Source organism: Scyliorhinus torazame, chromosome 22 (genome assembly GCF_047496885.1).
Source record: "Scyliorhinus torazame isolate Kashiwa2021f chromosome 22, sScyTor2.1, whole genome shotgun sequence".
NCBI classification, from domain to species: Eukaryota; Metazoa; Chordata; class Chondrichthyes; order Carcharhiniformes; family Scyliorhinidae; genus Scyliorhinus; species Scyliorhinus torazame.
Genome location: NC_092728.1, coordinates 44,197,448 through 44,218,212, shown reverse-complemented (window position 1 = coordinate 44,218,212; position 20,765 = coordinate 44,197,448). Strand labels below are relative to the sequence as shown.

The 20,765-nt window shown below is 52.6% G+C and overlaps 1 protein-coding gene across 4 annotated transcripts in view; it reads left to right on the top strand.

The window, feature by feature from the left end:
• LOC140399050 (uncharacterized) overlaps nt 1-20,765 on the top strand; it is a 765,316-nt gene that overhangs the window by 135,518 nt on the left and 609,033 nt on the right. For all 4 annotated transcript variants that reach the window (XM_072488134.1, XM_072488132.1, XM_072488133.1 and 1 more), the window contains exons 9-13: nt 1,809-2,885; nt 5,310-5,495; nt 6,267-6,429; nt 7,358-7,524; nt 13,772-13,991. In XM_072488134.1, the coding sequence (XP_072344235.1) occupies nt 1,809-2,885; nt 5,310-5,495; nt 6,267-6,429; nt 7,358-7,524; nt 13,772-13,991 (1,813 nt within the window). The remainder of the gene's footprint in view (nt 1-1,808; nt 2,886-5,309; nt 5,496-6,266; nt 6,430-7,357; nt 7,525-13,771; nt 13,992-20,765) is intronic.

Genomic DNA, 20,765 nt, shown 5'->3' with positions numbered 1-20,765 from the left:
GCATGCCTGGGCATCACAACTGCATGCCTAAATACCTCTTAAATGCGATAACCAAACATCTAGTTTTTTTTAAAAATTCTGCTGAGAAATGTCCTAAATTAACTAACTGTATAGTATTTATTTTATATTTAATGGTTTGTTTTATTCTGCAAGTCATTTTAGCTTGCAATGCACAGAGCTGCACATGTACGGTGCAATATTTCAACTGGTATCATGGAATCATAAAATCCCTACAGTGCAGAAGAAAGCCTTTCGGCCCATCAAGTCTGCACCGACCCTCTGAAATAGCACTCCACCCAAGCCCACTCCCAATAACCTATCCCAATAACCTCTTAACCTGACCTACACATCTTTGGACACTAAGGGACAATTTAACATGGCCAGTTCATCTAACCCGCACATCTTTGGACTGTGGGAGGAAACCGGAGCACCCGGACGAAACCCACACAGACACATGGAGAATACGCAAACTCCACACAGTCACACGAGGTCGGAATCGAACCCCGGCTCCTAGTGCTGTGAGGTAGCCGTGCTAACCACCGTGCCTCCCCGTACATTGCTTTTTCTGGGCAAAAGATGTCCTAAGGAACCTAACTCCGGTTTAAACATTGATTCCAATGGGAGCCCGGGATGCACTTCGTAGCGGATGGATTTGTTTATTGTCACGTGTACCGAGGTACAATGAAAAGTATTTTTCTGTGAGCAGCTCAAACAGATCATTTAGTACATTAAAAGAAATTAGAAGACAAAGAAAATACATAAAAGGGCAACACAAGGTCCATAATGTAAATACATAGACACCGGGGGTTAAGTTAAGTTAGGCTAAGGGTTAGTGGGATAGGGTGGGGGCTTGGGCTTGGGGGGAGTGCTATTTCAGAGAGTCGGTACAGACTCAATGGGCTGAATGGCCTCCTTCTGCACTGTAGGGATTCTCTGATACTCAGTCACTTCACTTAAAGTCATGATTTTCAGGGATGCAGTCATGTTGAGGATTCACTGTATTGTGAACTGGAAGAAGGACAGTGTATTTCAAAAGGACAAAGACAGGTTTGTGGAATGGAGGGCAAGTGGCAATAAAAATTGTAAGGGATTGGACATCTATAGTGAAGAGAAGGCGGTTAGGGCAAGAAACTGGAAACTGTTGAAATGATGTCAGGCATCAGAAGAGTTAGTGGGTGGGACATTACTGAACAAGCGATTGAAAAATAGAGTAAAGTTCGGAAGAAATCAGTTGAGTGGGGAAGAGCGGGGAGGGCAGTTCAGTGGAGAGGAGCAGGCTGATACAACGTGTCTAGCCGGACAGCCCCGTTTGTGGACTTTGGGGAGGTGGTAGAAGCAGGCTGTGCGGGGTTGGAGGCTGCGGAGGGAAGACCTCGAGAGGAGGTGAGGTCAGTGACAGTCCTGGAAACAATGGCTTGATGTTCAGCGGTGAGTTCCAAGCGGAGGTAGGAAGAAGTGTCTGGGAGTTGGCGCTCGGCCTCTGCAGGGTAGAGGTCAGTAGGCCAGACAAGAACAGCACCACCCTTGTCAGATATTAGGGGTGGCCAGCCCTAATATCTCCTTTTGTGACTCAGTACCAGATTATCCCGTGAAAATACCTGGGGATGTTTACTATACTGTGTCAACATAACTTGTTGTTAAAAGCCTGGGGGAGCTGGGTTAGTGTGACTCCAGACAACTTTCTAAATGTTCCCGAGGCACAAAAGGGAGGAACATCTCTCTTGTGCTTTCACTGTTAAAAGGGATTTGGAGAAGTGGGAAGTATCAGCAGGAAATCCTAACTCACTGTTTGTTTGTTTGAGTTGCAGGTTGCCAAACTGCAAGAGAAATTGGGACTCTACAACGAGTCAGTGATCAACTACCAGCAGTACTGTGAGCTGAGCAAGATGCTGGGCAATAGTACAGCGGCAGCTGAAGCCCACGGGGCAATGGGTGTGATTCACACAGTGCTCGGCAACTATGATCTTGCAATGACCCATGCTCACCAGAGCTTCAACTTGTCCAGATCCATAGGAGAGCGGCAACTTCGATTAGCAGCACTGATTAGACTCGGGGACATCTACAGGGCAACAGAGAACTTTGAGGAGGCAGCAAATTGGTACCAGCAAGCTTGGGATCACGACAGCAGGGGGGATGATCCCAAACTGAAGTGCCAGGCTGCACTTGGTCTCGCGGGAGTTTATAAAGGCACGGCTCAGCATCGGCATGCCTTGTACTTCTACGAACGGGCTCTGGAAGCCGCGGAGGATGCTGGGGAGGATGAGTTGATCTACAAGTGCAAGTTCAAGATTGCGAGCAACTGCCAGTTTTCCTATTCCGTAAAGGAACTGATGAAAGGATGTAAGGCCTTCAAGGAAGTGATAGCATATTACAATTGGCTGAGTAGGAGATTCACGTTTGAGGGGATAGCACTGCCGAAAGAAACCAATGATGTTCTTCTGGAGAGCTATGATGGGATCCAGTCAGTCCTTGAAAAGCTCGGTGACAGTACAAAGACACTTCAGTACGCAGAGGCCGGGAGGAGACACCGATTTCTGACGTTTGCATTTGGGATAGAGCAACCCCCAGCATGGAGCAACGCGATGGATGGATCTTCAGGATCAGCCATCCCGAGTATGGAGGAGCTTTGCAGCACCCTGGATGCCATCTCCGGGCCAGTGTTTTACTACTCGTTGGTGGAAACGGGTCTTTATTTGTGGGTGCTGAAGGCGAAGGAAGGCGTGGTCCACTTTCACGCCACCAGCAGTGTGGTGTCGGAGGCCATCCATGGGCAGATCTGCCAGTTCCTGCAGCTGCTGAGGAGCAGGTCTCTGCTTTATGAGACTGAGGCCAGGAATATCCCAAAGAGAAGGCTCAGGCAAACCAGTGTGGGAAAACGAAACAAGGTAGCGGCGGTGTGAGGGGGCCCTGACTGCTCCAATAGGCAAAAGTGTCAGCCCTGGCTCACTCCATACCTCTCTTAAGCCGAGTCAGAAAATTGTGCGTCCAAGCCTCCCTCTAGAGAATTGAGCACGATAACTAGGGCTTGGATAGGTGTCATCCATTGAGCCCTATGTAGGCATAACAGTGCATTTCTAAAGAGCTCGAATGGCAGAGGAAATTTAAGGCCAATTAATTTAAGCATCATATAGAATCATAGAATCCCTACAGTGGAGAAGGAGACCATTCAGCCCATCAAGTCTGCTCCCATCCTCCGAAACAGCACCCTTTTCCTGTAATCCCGTAACCCCCACCTAACCTTTGGACACTAAGGGCAATTGATGTCCAATCCACCTAACCCGCACATCTTTGGACTGTGGGAGAAAACCGGAGCACCCGGAGGAAACCCACGCAGACACGGGGAGAATGTGCAGACTCCGCACGGACAGTGACCCAAGGCTGGAATTGAACCCGGGTCCCTCTGTGCCACCTAGTTGGGGGGAGGGGGGTGACAAGTCCTGGACAAAATTGAGATGATAGGGGCAGCACGGTAGCATTGTGGATAGCACAATTGCTACACAGCTCCAGGTTCCCAGGTTCGATTCCGGCTTGGGTCACTGTCTGTGCGGAGTCTGCACATCCTCCCCGTGTGTGCGTGGGTTTCCTCCGGGTGCTCCAGTTTCCTCCCACAGTCCAAAGATGTGCAGATTAGGTGGATTGGCCATTATAAATTGCCCTTAGTGTCCAAAATTGCCCTTAGTGTTGGGTGGGTTACTGGGTTATGGGGATAGGGTGGTTGTGTTGACCTTGGGTAGGGTGCTCTTTCCAAGAGCCGGTGCAGACTCGATGGGCCGAATGGCCTCCTTCTGCACTTTAAATTCTATCTATCTATGAAACTCCCTTTTGTCAATGAAGCTACTTCTGTAATAAAGGATTGATTTATGCACATTATTTGTATTATATAACACAGAGCACAACAGCGCCTATACTTCCTCAGGAAACTAAGGAAATTTGGCATGTCCACATTAACCCTTACCAACTTTTAAAGATGCACCATAGAAAGCATCCTATCGGGCTGCACCACAGCCTGGTATGGCAACTGCTCGGCCCAGGACCACAAGAAACTTCGGAGAGTCGTGAACACCGCCCAGTCCATCACACGAACCTGCCTCCCATCCATTGACTCCATCTACACCTCCCGCTGCCTGGGGAAGGCGGGCAGCATAATCAAAGACCCCTCCCACCCGGCTTACTCACTCTTCCAACTTCTTCCATCGGGCAGGAGATACAGAAATCTGAGAACACGCACGAACAGACTCAAAAACAGCTTCTTCCCCACTGTCACCAGACTCCTAAATGACCCTCTTATGGACTGACCTCATTAACACTACACCCTGTGTGCTTCATCTGATGCCAGTGCTTATGTAGTTACATTGTATATGTTGTGTTGCCCTATTATGTATTTTCTTTTATTACCTTTTCATGTATTTAATGATCTGTTGAGCTGCTCGCAGAAAAATACTTTTCACTGTACCTTGGTACACGTGACAATAAACAAATCCAATTAATCCAAAACCTTCTACACACTGCATTTTACTGGAAAAATAATCCTGTTTTTATTGGGAGACTTTGTTATAGTTTCCATCATGGGGCTCTTTGCTGTAGTTTGCAAATATTCTTGAAATAAGCTCCATTTCCTGTAGTTTGTCTTGACCCTGTTCAAATACACTCCGTTTGCCATTTGAAGCAACTTTACTTGATGTACTGAATCTGTTTTTCATTCAGCCATTAAGTACCTTCTGCCCCCATCTCCATCTCATTGAATGACACACTGGCGGGGATATTCTTTAAAAAAAATTTTTTTTCCCAATTAAGGGGCAATTTAGTGTGGCCAATCCACCGACCCTGTACATCTTTTGGGTTGTAAAGGTGAGACCCACGCAGACACGGGGAGAATGTGCAAACTCCACACAGACAGTGACCCAGGGTCAGGACCTCGGCACCATGAGGCAGCAGTGCTAACCACCGTGGCGATATTCACTTTGATTAGTTTACAATATGGACGGTTTTCGCTTGTGTTCATCAGAAATTGGTGCTCATTGGAAATTGGTGACATTCTCCAAATTCTTTTAAAATGCGGGTTCTTGGAAGAATCAGAGTGGGGAGACTCATTCGTGGACTAGGTGTAAACAACCTAGGAAAATGATGAGAACTAAACTGAAAATGAGTATACTAATGATGAATTGCGGGGTGGATGTCCACATGGGATTGTGATGGTAACACTTTCTTTCCAACTTTGAAATATACACAGTTAAAAATTCTCAAAGTGACTTTTGTATGTGAGGGTGATTGGCCCTCATCCCCTTTGTTCTGGCTTCTTTCTGCTGCAGAGACGGCAGATGCCCCGCTCGTCATGTAAGGATTCCGAGACTGCAGGGAGTCTGCCGGAAGATGAGAAGGAGATTGAACACTGGAAACAAATGTACCTGCTGCTCTTTGGACCCGTGACTGAGCTGCTGGAGGAGCTACAGCAAGGCAGCAACCTCTTGATTGTCCCAGACAAGCATCTCATCCAGGTAAGCGAACCAGATTGACCATTGCGCTGACTTTAAACCCCGTACCCATGCTTCATGCTCAAATCTGGCAAACCCATTGGCGAAGGTACTGGAGCCAAGCTTTACTTGACTTGTATTTATTTGCAGAGTGAAACACTACAAGCATACACCTCCAAACTCAACCAGACCACATTTTAAATAAGTGCCTTTATTTGTACTCGAATGAAACATCAGTAAACTCCCACTACCTGTGTACAGTTAAACACAATTAATAAACAAATAACAGTTCATAATCAGGGCTTCACATGACCTGAGATCGCACCTACCAAGCATTCAAGAGTGGAGGTTAGAACAGGCTGGGCGAGTTGAAGTGTCGGAGGGGACTGGAGGGGTTGACATGTCAGGGGACTGGGTGAGTTGACGTGTCAGAGGGGACTGAGCTTGAAGTATCAGAGGGGACTGGGCGATGTTACGACACCCTGGGCTAGTGTGCAGTCAAAAGGCCCTGGAGTCCGAACTCAAGTGAATTAACCAATAATTCATATAAGGTTTCTGAGATCTTTGACCCTTGATTGTTCCAATGACTTACAGGTACCATATTTGTAAGTGAAACACAACTGTTTATATGTAAAGACAATAGAGATATGACATGCAATAATTATGATAAAATAACGACGAACTAATTCACTACACCCCCTCCTTTACCATACCACCCATTACCAAAACACACACAAGACGGATACACAGACCTTCCTTCCTACTCAATCTGATTGAAATGTTCTCTCATCTAAGATTCCCTTTGCAAACCTGCCGGATTTGAAGAATAAGAAGCTGGGAGAGAGATTTTGTGTCACCCTTACACCATCCCTGTTTGCGATTGAAACTACGGCAAATCAGATTGAAGATAAAGCTAAGAACAAGGCCGAGGCGGAGTTGGGATCAGCTGTAAGATCAGGTATTTATTGATTTCTCCGGGCAGCAGCCTAGAAGAATAAAAAAGTTCAGACCAGTATTCTTACATCTCCGTTTTACTGTTTTTTGATTCTCAGACACCATTTGAAGAGCCACATTTCAACTATTTGCAACCTATTCACAAGTCTACAGTGCAGATTTGCAATGGTAGCCTCAAAGAACCCTAAATCTGTCACTACTTTCTTTAACATTGCCGATACTTTCTGCAGGGAAGCAAATCTCTTCCTGTGAAAAGGAGACAAACACTTCCAGGAGAAATTAGGTGCCAGTCGTGGCTCAGTGATTGAGCTGTCACCTCTGAGTTAGAAGGCTTGGATTCAAGACCCACCCCAGACACTTGAACCCATAATCCAGGCTGACACTGCAGAGCAGCAGGACTCCGAGAGTGCTGCACTGCCGGAGTCAGCCACGCAAGCAAAGCTCCATCTGCCCTCTCAGGAGTGTGTAAAAGATATACTTTCTGCAGAAGGGGCAGCACAGTGGTTAGCACTGCTGCCTCACAGCGTCAGGGACCAGGGTTCGATTCCTGCTTTGGTGACTGTCTGTGTGATGCTTGCATGTTCCCTCCGTGTCTGCGTAGATTGCCTCCTACAGTCCAAAGATGTGCAGGTTCAGTGGATTGGTCATGCTAAATTGCCCCTTGGTGTCCAAAGACGTGTAGGTTAGGTGGGGTTACAGGGATAGGATGGGGAGTGGGCTAAGGTAGGGTGCTCTTTCAGAGAGTCGATGCAGACCTGATGGGCCGAATGGCCTCTTCTGCACTGTAGGAATTCTATGGTTTTATGAGTACGGGAATGTCCCTCGGTGTCCTATCAGCTTTAAAGCACAGTAATCTACTAGTTATTTAATCAGATTCGGGCCTCTGATGTATTCCCAGTTCACCAGGATTCCTCCTTCTCTTTGTGTCTTAGGGGCTGTTTCAACGATGGCTATGCTGGAACACATGGGTGGGTCCCACCAGGAGCTGCGTGGGCTACAGAAGCTGGGACTCATGGATACTGTGAGTCACCTTGTCAACTGTACATCCACGAACACGGTTGTTGCCAGATCTCCATACCTCATCCCTCCATTCAAACAGGCAAGTATCTAGATGTCGTTTTATCCCCAACCTAATTGTTGTAGTATGAGTCAAGCGACGAGGGAATGTTAAATCACAACGGTGATTTATTAACAACTTCATATTACCAAACAACACAACTCTAACTCCCGTCTTGTTCCCTCAACTCCCAAACTTACTCTGGGGTACCCAGCTACCCCAGTCTGCGACCTGGCATCCAACAGGCTTAAGTTCACGCGCTTCGTCCCGATGGACTCTTGGCAGGTCACGTAGCCCACGAAGGATCACCTCTTAAAGGGGCCACATTACCACATTCTTCCCCCCCCCTTTAAGTTCCCTTACAATCCCTTTATACAAAAACATGAAAACTCCTATTTACTATTTACAACCATATCCATGGGTGGCATGGTAGCACAGTGGTTAGCACTGTTGCTTCACTGCTCCAGGGTCCCAGGTTTGATTCCAGGCTTGGGTCGCAGTCTGTGTTGAGTCTGCACGTTCTCCCCGTGTGTGCGTGGGTTTCCTCCGGGTGATCTGGTTTCCTCCCACAGTCCAAAGATGTGCAGGTTAGGTGGATTGGCTGTGCTAAATTGCCCTTAGTGTCCAAAAATGTTAGCTGGGGTTACTAGGTTACGGGGATGGGGTGGATGTGTGGGCTTAAGTAGGGTGCTCTTTCCAAAGTCTGGTGCAGACTCGATGGGCCGAATGGCCTCCTTCTGCATTGTAAATTCTATGATATACTAACACAGAAAATTAGCAGAAAGGGAGCGGACTATAAAGTTCATAAGGTAAGACTAGGGCACTTTTGGACTCAAGGCAAGTGCCTCAACTCAGTAACCAGCTTCTCCACACCTGAAACATCTGAGTCCATATCAGAGGCCGGCAGAAAGGGAAGAGCTGGCACCATCCTTGGCTCCTTCTGTTGACACCCGCGAATCCCCTCAGTTCTAGCACCAAGTATTTTGTAGCTGGGAAAAATGACTGGGTCCACACGCCCAGTTGTGGGAACAACAGTTTCTTGCCTTCTGAAGTGTTCCACGTGCTTTCCCCCTTCGCAGTCCTGCAGATCGACAACATAGTATACTAGGCCCATTCTTGCGATGACTGTCCAGGGCACACAAGCTGGTCTTCCTTCAAGGTTTCACATGTAGACCAGATCCTCAATGACCTAGATTCAATGACCTATCAGCCTTCGCAAAGTCATGATGGCCTTTCTGTGAGGTGTCTGCCCATTAACAACTCGCCCTGTGACCCCAGTGGTGATGTGAGGGGTTGTATTGTACAAGAGCAAGGTATTTGCTACACTGAGCAGCAGTTGCTGATTGGATTATGTTCTTATAGATGCTTTAAATGTTTGAACTGCTTTCTCAGCCAATCCATGTTAAGCAGGATGGTGTGGGGGGTGGGGGCGGTGTTCATACATATGTGCTGGATCCCATTGGACTTGTTGAAGAGTTGAAACTCCTCGACTGTAAAAGTGATACCATTATCTGAAATGATCACTTCTGGTATGCAATGTATAGCAAACGTTTGGCGTAGCTTGTCGACGGTGGCTGCTGCAGTCGCCGAACGCATAAATTGGACACCTTACCATTTTGAATGTGCGTCTAGCACAATTAAAACACTATTCCTATAAAAGGGCCCACAGAATCGATGTGGAGCCTCATCCATAGTCACCCGGGCCACTCCCAAGGGTGCAATCTAGCTGCGAGTGGAATATTTTTCAGAACAAGGATTTCAGAACACTCCACTTCCCGTGGAGTGGGAAGTTCAGATATCATCTGTGGAAGTGGAAGTGGCAGCGGGCTCGAAGCATTGGTGTTTGAAATCGGTGTCCTGGTCTGTTTTGAAAGGTATGTTGAGTACGCAGCCAACAGTAATGCCATTGTTGCACTCGGGCCGATGCTATTGGCAGAACCAGTTTATCTTCACGGAGTATGCCAAGTAACGGGTTATGGTCTGTGACGATGGTAAAATGGTGGCCGTAAACACATTGATGGAACTTTTTCAGGCGTAAATAACTGCTAGATTTTATTTGTCTATCTGGGAATACTTCCTTTCTGCATCCGACAATGTTCTGGATGCAAAGACAACAAACCTCTCGACATCATCTTTCATCTTGTTCCAAAAGCACCACATCTATGACAGAAGGCGAGGCATCGAATGTGAGTGCTATGGGCTTATCTGGGTTAAAGTGGACAAGTAAGGCCGATGGTTGCAGGGCCTGCTTGACCTGGTCAAAAGACTTCCTCTGGAACCCTTCCCACTCCCAACGTTGGTGCTTCTTCATCAGTTTGTGAAGGGGCACCAAAATCATAAACAAATTGGGTAAAAATCGACCATCCCTAAAAAGGACTTCAATTCCGATGCAGTCTATGGCTCTGGTACCCATTTTATTGAGCGGATGTAGTAATCGTTATAGTAATCTTTATTAGTATCACAAGTAGGCTTACATTAACACTACAATGAAGTTACAGAATGTCCAAAGGGATGTGCAATGTAATGTAATCCCTTATCATCCACTCTGAAACCTAAATACATGACCTCATCAACCTGAAACATGCCTTTCCCGTGTTTTAGGCATATTCCGACTTCTTTAAATTTCCAGAGGACTTCTTCCAAATTTACTCTCTGCTGCTCTGGCATTGGCCCTGTAATTAGGAAATCGCCCAGATACACGACAGCCTTTGGGATTCCATGTAAAAGGCTCTCCATTGTGCGCTGAAATATAGCGCAGGCAGATGAAATACTGAAGGGCAACCTCGTATATTGGAATAAGCCTTTGTCTGTATTTATGGTGACGAATATCCTTGATTCGTCCTTCAATTCAAGTTGCTGGTACATATGGCTTAGTTCTAATTTCCAGTACTTGAGGCCTCCTGTCAATTTGACGTAGAGGACCTCGTTCCTAAGAATATCTATCTACTTCAGCAGCCCAGTTCACAGTTATCTTGTAATCACCGCAATACCTTACTGTGCGGTCTGGCTTTAACACTGGGACTATTGGTACTGCCTATTCCGAGAACTGCACTGAAGTAATTATCCCCAGGTCTTCCAGATGTTTCAACTACTAGGAAATGCTGAGCGTTTTGGCCAAGGGTGGTGTCATGACCAGTACAGGCTGGAAGACCCTGTCCATGATGCTGAAACTCTCCAGCCAATTTAGCTCCATTTTCTTCAGGCAATCCTGTTGCTAACTTGCTGTTGTCTCTTAATTTGGCTCTGTTTAATTACGTTTGCTCAAGAGTCGCCAGGTATCTTTCGACACCACCACAAGGTTCAAAACCGAATACTGATCAAAGACTCGATACGCCAGTTAGTAAGTTTAAAAGCAATGCTCATTTATTTACACACAGTCAAATCTACTCATGCATAAAACTCGACAACCTAAACTATCACTATTACTAAAAGCTTATATTTAGCTTTGGGTGCCCACTCAGTCAGAGGAACAATGGCCGTTGCTCGGTTCTGAGGCTGCTGGGTTGAGCTGTTTACAGGATAGCAACTAGGAGCGTCTATCTCGTAGCGTGCGTTGACTTGGAACTTACTTGGTCTGGTGTAGCTGCTAGGCAGGTCTCTCCTCAGTGAGAGCCAAGGCCAAGAGAGAGATCCTCTCTTGGGGAATCCTTTTTATACCCAAAAGGGCTTTGCGCGCTTTAGGGCGGGCCTTGAACTTGGCCCCAATTAATTGGGCCGTTTCCCAATTGTCCTTATCGATTTTCCTCCAATAGAGGGGTGGGTTCCCTGGTTGCTGGGTGTGTCCTAGGTAGCCGTTGGTTTGCTTTGTTTTAGTTTCCTCTGGCGCCGGGATGTCTGGCTTAGCATCGGTATTGTCCAATATTCCCTGCATTCTTTGCAAGTGTCCATTTTGTAATCGGGACGTGGCCATCCCAGATGGCTACAATCCCACCCCATGAACCTTGGTCTTTGTCCTTTTACTATGTGTAAGGGCAGCTGGGTGGACTGGTGTTGGTAAGGCCTAGTGTTGATGTCATGCCGATATCTTCAGGACCTCCTCAGTGTGCTCCCTCCCCATTGGCTCCAGGCAGATCATGTGGCCCGCGAAGGATCACCCCTTAAAGGGCTGTGCTACCACACTAACCACGGGCATTAACCCTGTAATGGCTGAAGTGACCGATGTGCTGCTGAGGTTCAAAGGCTGCAGAGCTCCCTACAGATACCGAAACCTTTGCTCACCTATCACTGTGGCAGAACACCTGTGTCAACTTCCATATTTAGTGGGCGGCCATTAACCATAAGGACAATTTCAAAGGGTGGTGTTTTGCTTAATTCCTCTGTATTGATCTTATAGTCTTCGGATTTCTCTTCCGGGTCTTCCTTAAGCTTGGTCACTGGAGTCGCCGATGTTTTTGGGGGGGAATTGGGGAGTCTTCTGTCTAATTCTGCACCTGGCTTGATAATGGCCTTTCCTATTATATATAAACCAGATTAATACCTTATGTTTGCATCTGTCTTGGGGATGGTCTCCCCACAACGCTAACAAGTCTGTGAAACCAGTGACTCCCGGACACTCTTCCTTTTCTCAGGCTCCGCTGCACCCTCACTCTGGGTACTTCGAGTGGCCTCCGCTTCCCTCACGCCTCACGCCTTGCAGTTCAAAAACTCTTTATTCAGTGCTTTCAGTCGCTTGAACCAATTCAACCACTTTGTCTAGGGATATCCTGTTTTTTGCCAGCAACTTCTTAATACTTTTGTCATTGATCTTGCAGACCAACAGGTCAGGTAACATCACTAAGAGAGGAACGAAATTCACAATGTTCTGACATCCTGCGACTGGAATAATTTATTCTTGTTTCCAATGTTGTAGCGCGAGGTAATGCGACATGTTAAATCATAACAGTGATGTATTAACAAAGGAAGAACTTTGTATTACCACAACTCCAACACAGGACTAGTTCCCTCGATTCCCGGAATTACTCTGCAGATCTGCCACTACCCGGGTCAGCGCCCTGGCACCTGATAGGCTTAGGTTTGTGTGCTCCCTCCCCATTGGCTCCAGGCAGATCATGTGGCCCACGAAGGATCACCCCTTAAAGGGCTGTGCTACCACACTAACCACGGGCATTAACCCTGTAATGGCATTGCTGAGGCGTGAATGAGGCTGCTGACGTTTTGTTTGGAGAACCATGAGTGCCTCGTTCTGATTAACTGAAAATGATGAAGTTAACAGACAGATTGGTCCTCGACAAGACTGTGGAGAGAAAGAAACAACACAGCACTAAATACAATTGACTGAGGCAGCACGGTGGCGCAGTAGGTTAGCCCTGCAGCCTCATGGCGCCGAGGTCCCAGGTTCGATCCTGGTCACCATCCGTGTGGAGTTTGCACATTCTCCCCGTGTTTGGGTGGGTTTCACCCCAACAACCCAAGGATGTGCAGAGTAGGTGGATTGGTCACATTAAATTTCCCCTTAATGGGAAAAAATTAATTAAATACTCTAAATTTATTTAAAAAATAAAAAAATAAAGTTGACTGATAGAGTTGAGTGTGGCTCGGGTTTTATACTTGGAAATAAATTGTGAAGTTAACCGATGAATAAAGAAATTTAAAGCCAAGGCAAGGAAGAGGAACGGAAATGTTGGTTCAACTGTATGGAGGTATGAAGGCAATGTCAGTTTTTATTTACTTCAGTGCCAGCTACGACTGAGTGGTAGCACTCTGTCCTCTGTGTGAGAAAGCCCTGCTCCAGGGACTGGACACAAAACCTGGACTGGCATTCCAGTGCAGTACTTTCGAATGTGACCTCAAAACCAATCTTGCCAAATGGACATAAAATAATCCATAACAGTACTGCCTCACAGCGCCAGGGACCAGGGTTCAATTTTGGCCTTGGGTGACTGACTGTGTGGCATTTTCACGTTCTCCCCATTCCTGCGTAGGTTTCCTCCTGATGCTCCATTCCCTCCCACAGTCCAAATATGTGCAGGTTAATGGATTGGCCATGATCAATGCGCAGGGTTATGCGGATAGGGCGGGGAGTGGGCTAGGCTCTTCCGGAGGGTTGGTGTAGACTCGTTGGGCCATATGGCCGCCTCCTGCACTGTAGGGATTCTATGATCTGATCTGATTGGAGAAGAGTGGAGGAATGGGTTATGATTGGCACCCTAGAAATGCCGGGATTTCTTTGCTTTATGGAAGCTGCATGTATCATATTTATCAAAAAGGAGATATTCATTCTTCACGCATTCACTGAATGTCAATGCTCATGTCAATGAAAGTGTTTATAGTAGGATTTTTCCATCCACAGGTATTCTCTAGATCTCAAGCCCTGGTCGTGGGAAACCCATATTTCTCTTCACCATTGTCTTTATGGGGCAGAGTTTGGAAGCCATGGGGTCCATTAATTGGAGCCCAGAAAGAAGTGATCAAAGTGGCTGAATATCTGCAAACAGAGGCGATCATGGGCGAGGAAGCAACTAAGAAGCATGTGCTCAGCCAACTTCCAAAAATGACAGTTGTGCACATCGGTAAGCAGAGCTTCCAGGCCATTAACTCTCGGTGACCGAGAGTCAGATTACAATAAGGCTCTAAATGAGTAATATCATGCTGTGATTATGTCTGGTGATCATGTGTAGTGATCACGAGGTGGTGACCAGGGAGTGGGGATCAGGATGTGGCGATTAGGAGGGGGTGGTGATGGGGGGGCGTGCGGTGATCGGGGGTGGTGATCGGCAGACGGCGATCATGGGATGGTGATCGGGGGAGTGCGGCGATCGGGAGCTTACGAGTATGGGTGCCGATCGGCAGTTGCCGATCGGGGGTGGTGATCGTGGGGGGGTGCTGATCGGGGGAGTTGACGATCGGGGGGGTGGTGATCGGGGATGGTCGTGGGGGGGGTGCTGATCGGGGGAGTTGATGATCGGGGGGGTGGCGATCGGGGATGGTGATCAGGGGTGGTGATCAGGGGTGGTGATCGGGGGACGGTGATCGGGGGACGGTGATCAGGGGTGGTGATTGGGGGACGGTGATTGGGGGACGGTGATTGGGGGACGGTGATTGGGGGACGGTGATCGGGGGACGGTGATCGGGGGACGGTGATCGGGGGACGGTGATTGGGGGACGGTGATCGGGGTTGGTGATCAGGGAACGGTGATCGGGGGACGGTGATCGGGGGACGGTGATCGGGGGACGGTGATCGGGTGACGGTGATCGGGGGACGGTGATCGGGGGACGGTGATTGGGGGACGGTGATTGGGGGATGGTGATCGAGGGACGGTGATTGGGGTTGGCGATAGGGGGACGGTGGTTGGGGTTGGCGATCGGGCGACGGTGATCAGGGGATGGTGATCGGGGATGGTGATCAGAGGATGGGGATGGGGGGGTTGTGATCAGGGGTGGTGAACAGGGGATGGTGATCAGGGGATGGCGATCGGGGGACGGTGATCAGGGGATGGTGATCAGGAGATGGTGATCGGGGATGGTGATCAGAGGATGGGGGGTTGCGATCGGGGTTGGTGATCAGGGGATGGTGATCGGGGGATGGCGATCGGGGGATGGCGATCGGGGGACAGCGATCGGGGGACGGTGATCGGGGGACGGTGATCGGGGGACGGTGATTGGGGGGACGGTGATTGGGGGACGGTGATTGGGGGACGGTGATTGGGGGACGGTGATTGGGGGACGGTGATCGGGGGACGGTGATTGGGGTTGGCAATTGGGGGACGGTGATCAGGTGATGGTGATCGGGGATGGTGATCAGAGTATGGGGATGGGGGGGTTGCGATTGGGGGTGGGGATCAGTTGACGGTGATCAGGGGATGGTGATCGGGGGATGGTGATCGGGGGGGTGGCGATCGGGGGGACGGTGATTGGGGGACGGTGATCGGGGGACGGTGATCGGGGTCGGTGATCGGGGACGGTGATCGTGGGACGGTGATTGGGGTTGGCAATTGGGGGACGGTGATCAGGGGATGGTGATCAGGAGATGGTGATCAGGGATGGTGATCAGAGTATGGGGATGGGGGGGTTGCGATCGGGGGACGGTGATCGGGGGACGGTGATCGGGGGACGGTGATTGGGGGATGGTGATCGAGGGACGGTGATTGGGGTTGGCGATAGGGGGACGGTGGTTGGGGTTGGCGATCGGGCGACGGTGATCAGGGGATGGTGATCGGGGATGGTGATCAGAGGATGGGGATGGGGGGGTTGTGATCAGGGGTGGTGATCAGGGGATGGAGATCAGGGGATGGCGATCGAGGGACGGTGATCAGGGGATGGTGATCAGGAGATGGTGATCAGGGATCGTGATCAGAGGATGGGGGGTTGCGATCGGAGATGGTGATCGGGGATGGCGATCGGGGGGTGGCGATCGGGGGGCGGCGATCGGGGGACGGCGATCGGGGGACGGCGATCGGGGGACGGCGATCGGGGGACGGCGATCGGGGGACTGCGATCGGGGTACTGCGATCGGGGGACTGCGATCGGGGGACTGCGATCGGGGGACTGCGATCGGGGGACTGCGATCGGGGGACGGCGATCGGGGGACGGCGATCGGGGGACGGCGATCGGGGGACGGCGATCGGGGGACGGCGATCGGGGGACGGCGATCGGGGGACGGCGATCGGGGGACGGCGATCGGGGGACGGCGATCGGGGGACGGCGATCGGGGGACGGCGATCGGGGGACGGCGATCGGGGGACGGCGATCGGGGGACGGCGATCGGGGGACGGCGATCGGGGGACGGCGATCGGGGTTGGCAATTGGGGGACGGTGATCAGGGGATGGTGATCGGGGATGGTGATCAGAGTATGGGGATGGGGGGGTTGCGATTGGGGGTGGGGATCAGTTGACGGTGATCAGGGGATGGTGATCGGGGGATGGTGATCGGGGGGGTGGCGATCGGGGGGACGGTGATTGGGGGACGGTGATCGGGGGACGGTGATCGGGGTCGGTGATCGGGGACGGTGATCGTGGGACGGTGATTGGGGTTGGCAATTGGGGGACGGTGATCAGGGGATGGTGATCAGGAGATGGTGATCAGGGATGGTGATCAGAGTATGGGGATGGGGGGGTTGCGATCGGGGGACGGTGATCGGGGGACGGTGATCGGGGGACGGTGATTGGGGGATGGTGATCGAGGGACGGTGATTGGGGTTGGCGATAGGGGGACGGTGGTTGGGGTTGGCGATCGGGCGACGGTGATCAGGGGATGGTGATCGGGGATGGTGATCAGAGGATGGGGATGGGGGGGTTGTGATCAGGGGTGGTGATCAGGGGATGGAGATCAGGGGATGGCGATCGAGGGACGGTGATCAGGGGATGGTGATCAGGAGATGGTGATCGGGGATCGTGATCAGAGGATCGGGGATGGTGATCGGGGATGGTGATCGGGGATGGCGATCGGGGGGTGGCGATCGGGGGGCGGCGATCGGGGGACGGCGATCGGGGGACGGCGATCGGGGGACGGCGATCGGGGGACGGCGATCGGGGGACGGCGATCGGGGGACGGCGATCGGGGGACGGCGATCGGGGGACGGCGATCGGGGGACGGCGATCGGGGGACGGCGATCGGGGGACGGCGATCGGGGGACGGCGATCGGGGGACGGCGATCGGGCGACGGCGATCGGGCGACGGCGATCGGGCGACGGCGATCGGGGGACGGCGATCGGGGGACGGCGATCGGGGGACGGCGATCGGGGATGGTGATCAGAGGATGGGGGGTTGCGATCGGGGTTGGTGATCAGGGGATGGTGATCAGGGGATGGCGATCGGGGGATGGTGGTCAGGGGGATGATGGTCGGGGGGGTGGTGATCGGGGGGATGGTGATCGGGGGCGAAGATCAGGGGTGAAGATCAGGGGATGGTGATCAGGTGATGGTGATCGGGGTTAGCGATCGGGGGGTGGTGATGGAAGGATGGCGATCAGGCGGTGGTGATCGGGGATGGCGATCAGGGGGATGATGATCGGGGGGTGGTGATCGGGGGGATGGTGATCGGGGGCGAAGATCAGGGGTTAAGATCAGGGGATGGTGATCAGGTGATGGTGATGGTGATCGGGGTTAGCGATCGGGGGGTGGTGATCAGGTGGTGGTGATTCGGGGGGATGGTGATCGGGGGGATGGTGATCAGGGGTGAAGATCGGGGAATGGTGATCGGGGGATGGTGATCAGGGGATGGCGATCGGGGGATGGTGGTCAGGGGGATGATGGTCGGGGGGTGGTGATCGGGGGGATGGTGATCGGGGGCGAAGATCAGGGGTGAAGATCAGGGGATGGTGATCAGGTGATGGTGATCGGGGTTAGCGATCGGGGGGTGGTGATGGAAGGATGGCGATCAGGCGGTGGTGATCGGGGATGGCGATCAGGGGGATGATGATCGGGGGGTGGTGATCGGGGGGATGGTGATCGGGGGCGAAGATCAGGGGTGAAGATCAGGGGATGGTGATCAGGTGATGGTGATCGGGGTTAGCGATCGGGGGGTGGTGATCAGGTGGTGGTGATTCGGGGGGATGGTGATCGGGGGGATGGTGATCAGGGGTGAAGATCGGGGAATGGTGATCGGGGGATGGTGATCGGGATGGTGATCGGGATGGTGATCGGGGCGAAGATCAGGGGATGGTGATCGGGGGATGGTGATCGGGATGGTGATCGGGATGGTGATCAGGGGCGAAGATCAGGGCTGAAGATCAGGGGATGGTGATTGGGGGTGGCGATCGGGGATGGTGATCAGAGGATGGGGATGGGGGGGTTGTGATCAGGGGTGGTGAACAGGGATGGTGATCGGGGGATGGTGATCGGGGGATGGTGATTGGGGGATGGTGATTGGTGGACGGTGATCGGGGGACGGTGATCGGGGGACGGTGATCGGGGGACGGCGATCGGGGGGACGGTGATCGGGGGGACGGTGATCGGGGGACGGTGATCGGGGGACGGTGATCGGGGGGACGGTGATCGGGGGGACGGTGATCGGGGGACGGTGATCGGGGGACGGTGATTGGGGTTGGCGATCGGGGGACAGTGATCAGGGGATGGTGATCAGGAGATGGTGATCGGGGATGGTGATCAGAGGATGGGGGGTTGCGATTGGGGGTGGTGATCAGGGGATGGTGATCAGGGGATGGTGATTAGGAGATGGTGATCGGGGATGGTGATCAGAGGATGGGGATGGGGGTTTGCGATCGGGGGTGGTGATCAGGGGATGGTGATCAGGGGATGGCGATCAGGGGATGGCGGTCAGGGGATGGCGGTCAGGGGATGGCGGTCAGGGGATGGCGATCAGGCGGTGGTGATCGGGGATGGTGATCGGTGGGTGGCGATCGGGGGTGGCGATAGGGGCTGGTGATCAGGGATGGCGATCAGGGGGATGGTGGTCAGGGGATGGTGATCAGGGGATGGCGATCAAGGGATGGTGATGGAAGGATGGCGATCAGGCGGTGGTGATCGGGGATGGCGATCGGTGGGTGGCGATAGGGGCTGGTGATCAGGGATGGTGATCAGGTGGATGTTGATCGGGGGGGGGATGGCGATCAGGGGTGAAGATCAGGGGATGGTGATCAGGTGATGGTGATCGGGGTTAGCGATCGGGGGGTGGTGATCGGGGGATCGTGATTCGGGGGACGGCGATCGGGGGACGGCGATCGGGGGACGGCGATCGGGGGACGGCGATCGGGGGACGGCGATCGGGGGACGGCGATCGGGCGACGGCGATCGGGCGACGGCGATCGGGCGACGGCGATCGGGCGACGGCGATCGGGCGACGGCGATCGGGCGACGGCGATCGGGCGACGGCGATCGGGGGACGGCGATCGGGGGACGGCGATCGGGGATGGTGATCAGAGGATGGGGGGTTGCGATCGGGGTTGGTGATCAGGGGATGGTGATCAGGGGATGGCGATCGGGGGATGGTGGTCAGGGGGATGATGGTCGGGGGGGTGGTGATCGGGGGGATGGTGATCGGGGGCGAAGATCAGGGGTGAAGATCAGGGGATGGTGATCAGGTGATGGTGATCGGGGTTAGCGATCGGGGGGTGGTGATGGAAGGATGGCGATCAGGCGGTGGTGATCGGGGATGGCGATCAGGGGGATGATGATCGGGGGGTGGTGATCGGGGGGATGGTGATCGGGGGCGAAGATCAGGGGTTAAGATCAGGGGATGGTGATCAGGTGATGGTGATGGTGATCGGGGTTAGCGATCGGGGGGTGGTGATCAGGTGGTGGTGATTCGGGGGGATGGTGATCGGGGGGATGGTGATCAGGGGTGAAGATCGGGGAATGGTGATCGGGGGATGGTGATCAGGGGATGGCGATCGGGGGATGGTGGTCAGGGGGATGATGGTCGGGGGGTGGTGATCGGGGGGATGGTGATCGGGGGCGAAGATCAGGGGTGAAGATCAGGGGATGGTGATCAGGTGATGGTGATCGGGGTTAGCGATCGGGGGGTGGTGATGGAAGGATGGCGATCAGGCGGTGGTGATCGGGGATGGCGATCAGGGGGATGATGATCGGGGGGTGGTGATCGGGGGGATGGTGATCGGGGGCGAAGATCAGGGGTGAAGATCAGGGGATGGTGATCAGGTGATGGTGATCGGGGTTAGCGATCGGGGGGTGGTGATCAGGTGGTGGTGATTCGGGGGGATGGTGATCGGGGGGATGGTGATCAGGGGTGAAGATCGGGGAATGGTGATCGGGGGATGGTGATCGGGATGGTGATCGGGATGGTGATCGGGGCGAAGATCAGGGGATGGTGATCGGGGGATGGTGATCGGGATGGTGATCGGGATGGTGATCAGGGGCGAAGATCAGGGCTGAAGATCAGGGGATGGTGATTGGGGGTGGCGATCGGGGATGGTGATCAGAGGATGGGGATGGGGGGGTTGTGATCAGGGGTGGTGAACAGGGATGGTGATCGGGGGATGGTGATCGGGGGATGGTGATTGGGGGATGGTGATTGGTGGATGGTGATCGGGGGACGGTGATCGGGGGACGGTGATCGGGGGACGGTGATCGGGGGACGGCGATCGGGGGGACGGTGATCGGGGGGACGGTGATCGGGGGACGGTGATCGGGGGACGGTGATCGGGGGACGGTGATCGGGGGGACGGTGATCGGGGGGACGGTGATCGGGGGACGGTGATCGGGGGACGGTGATTGGGGTTGGCGATCGGGGGACAGTGATCAGGGGATGGTGATCAGGAGATGGTGATCGGGGATGGTGATCAGAGGATGGGGGGTTGCGATTGGGGGTGGTGATCAGGGGATGGTGATCAGGGGATGGTGATTAGGAGATGGTGATCGGGGATGGT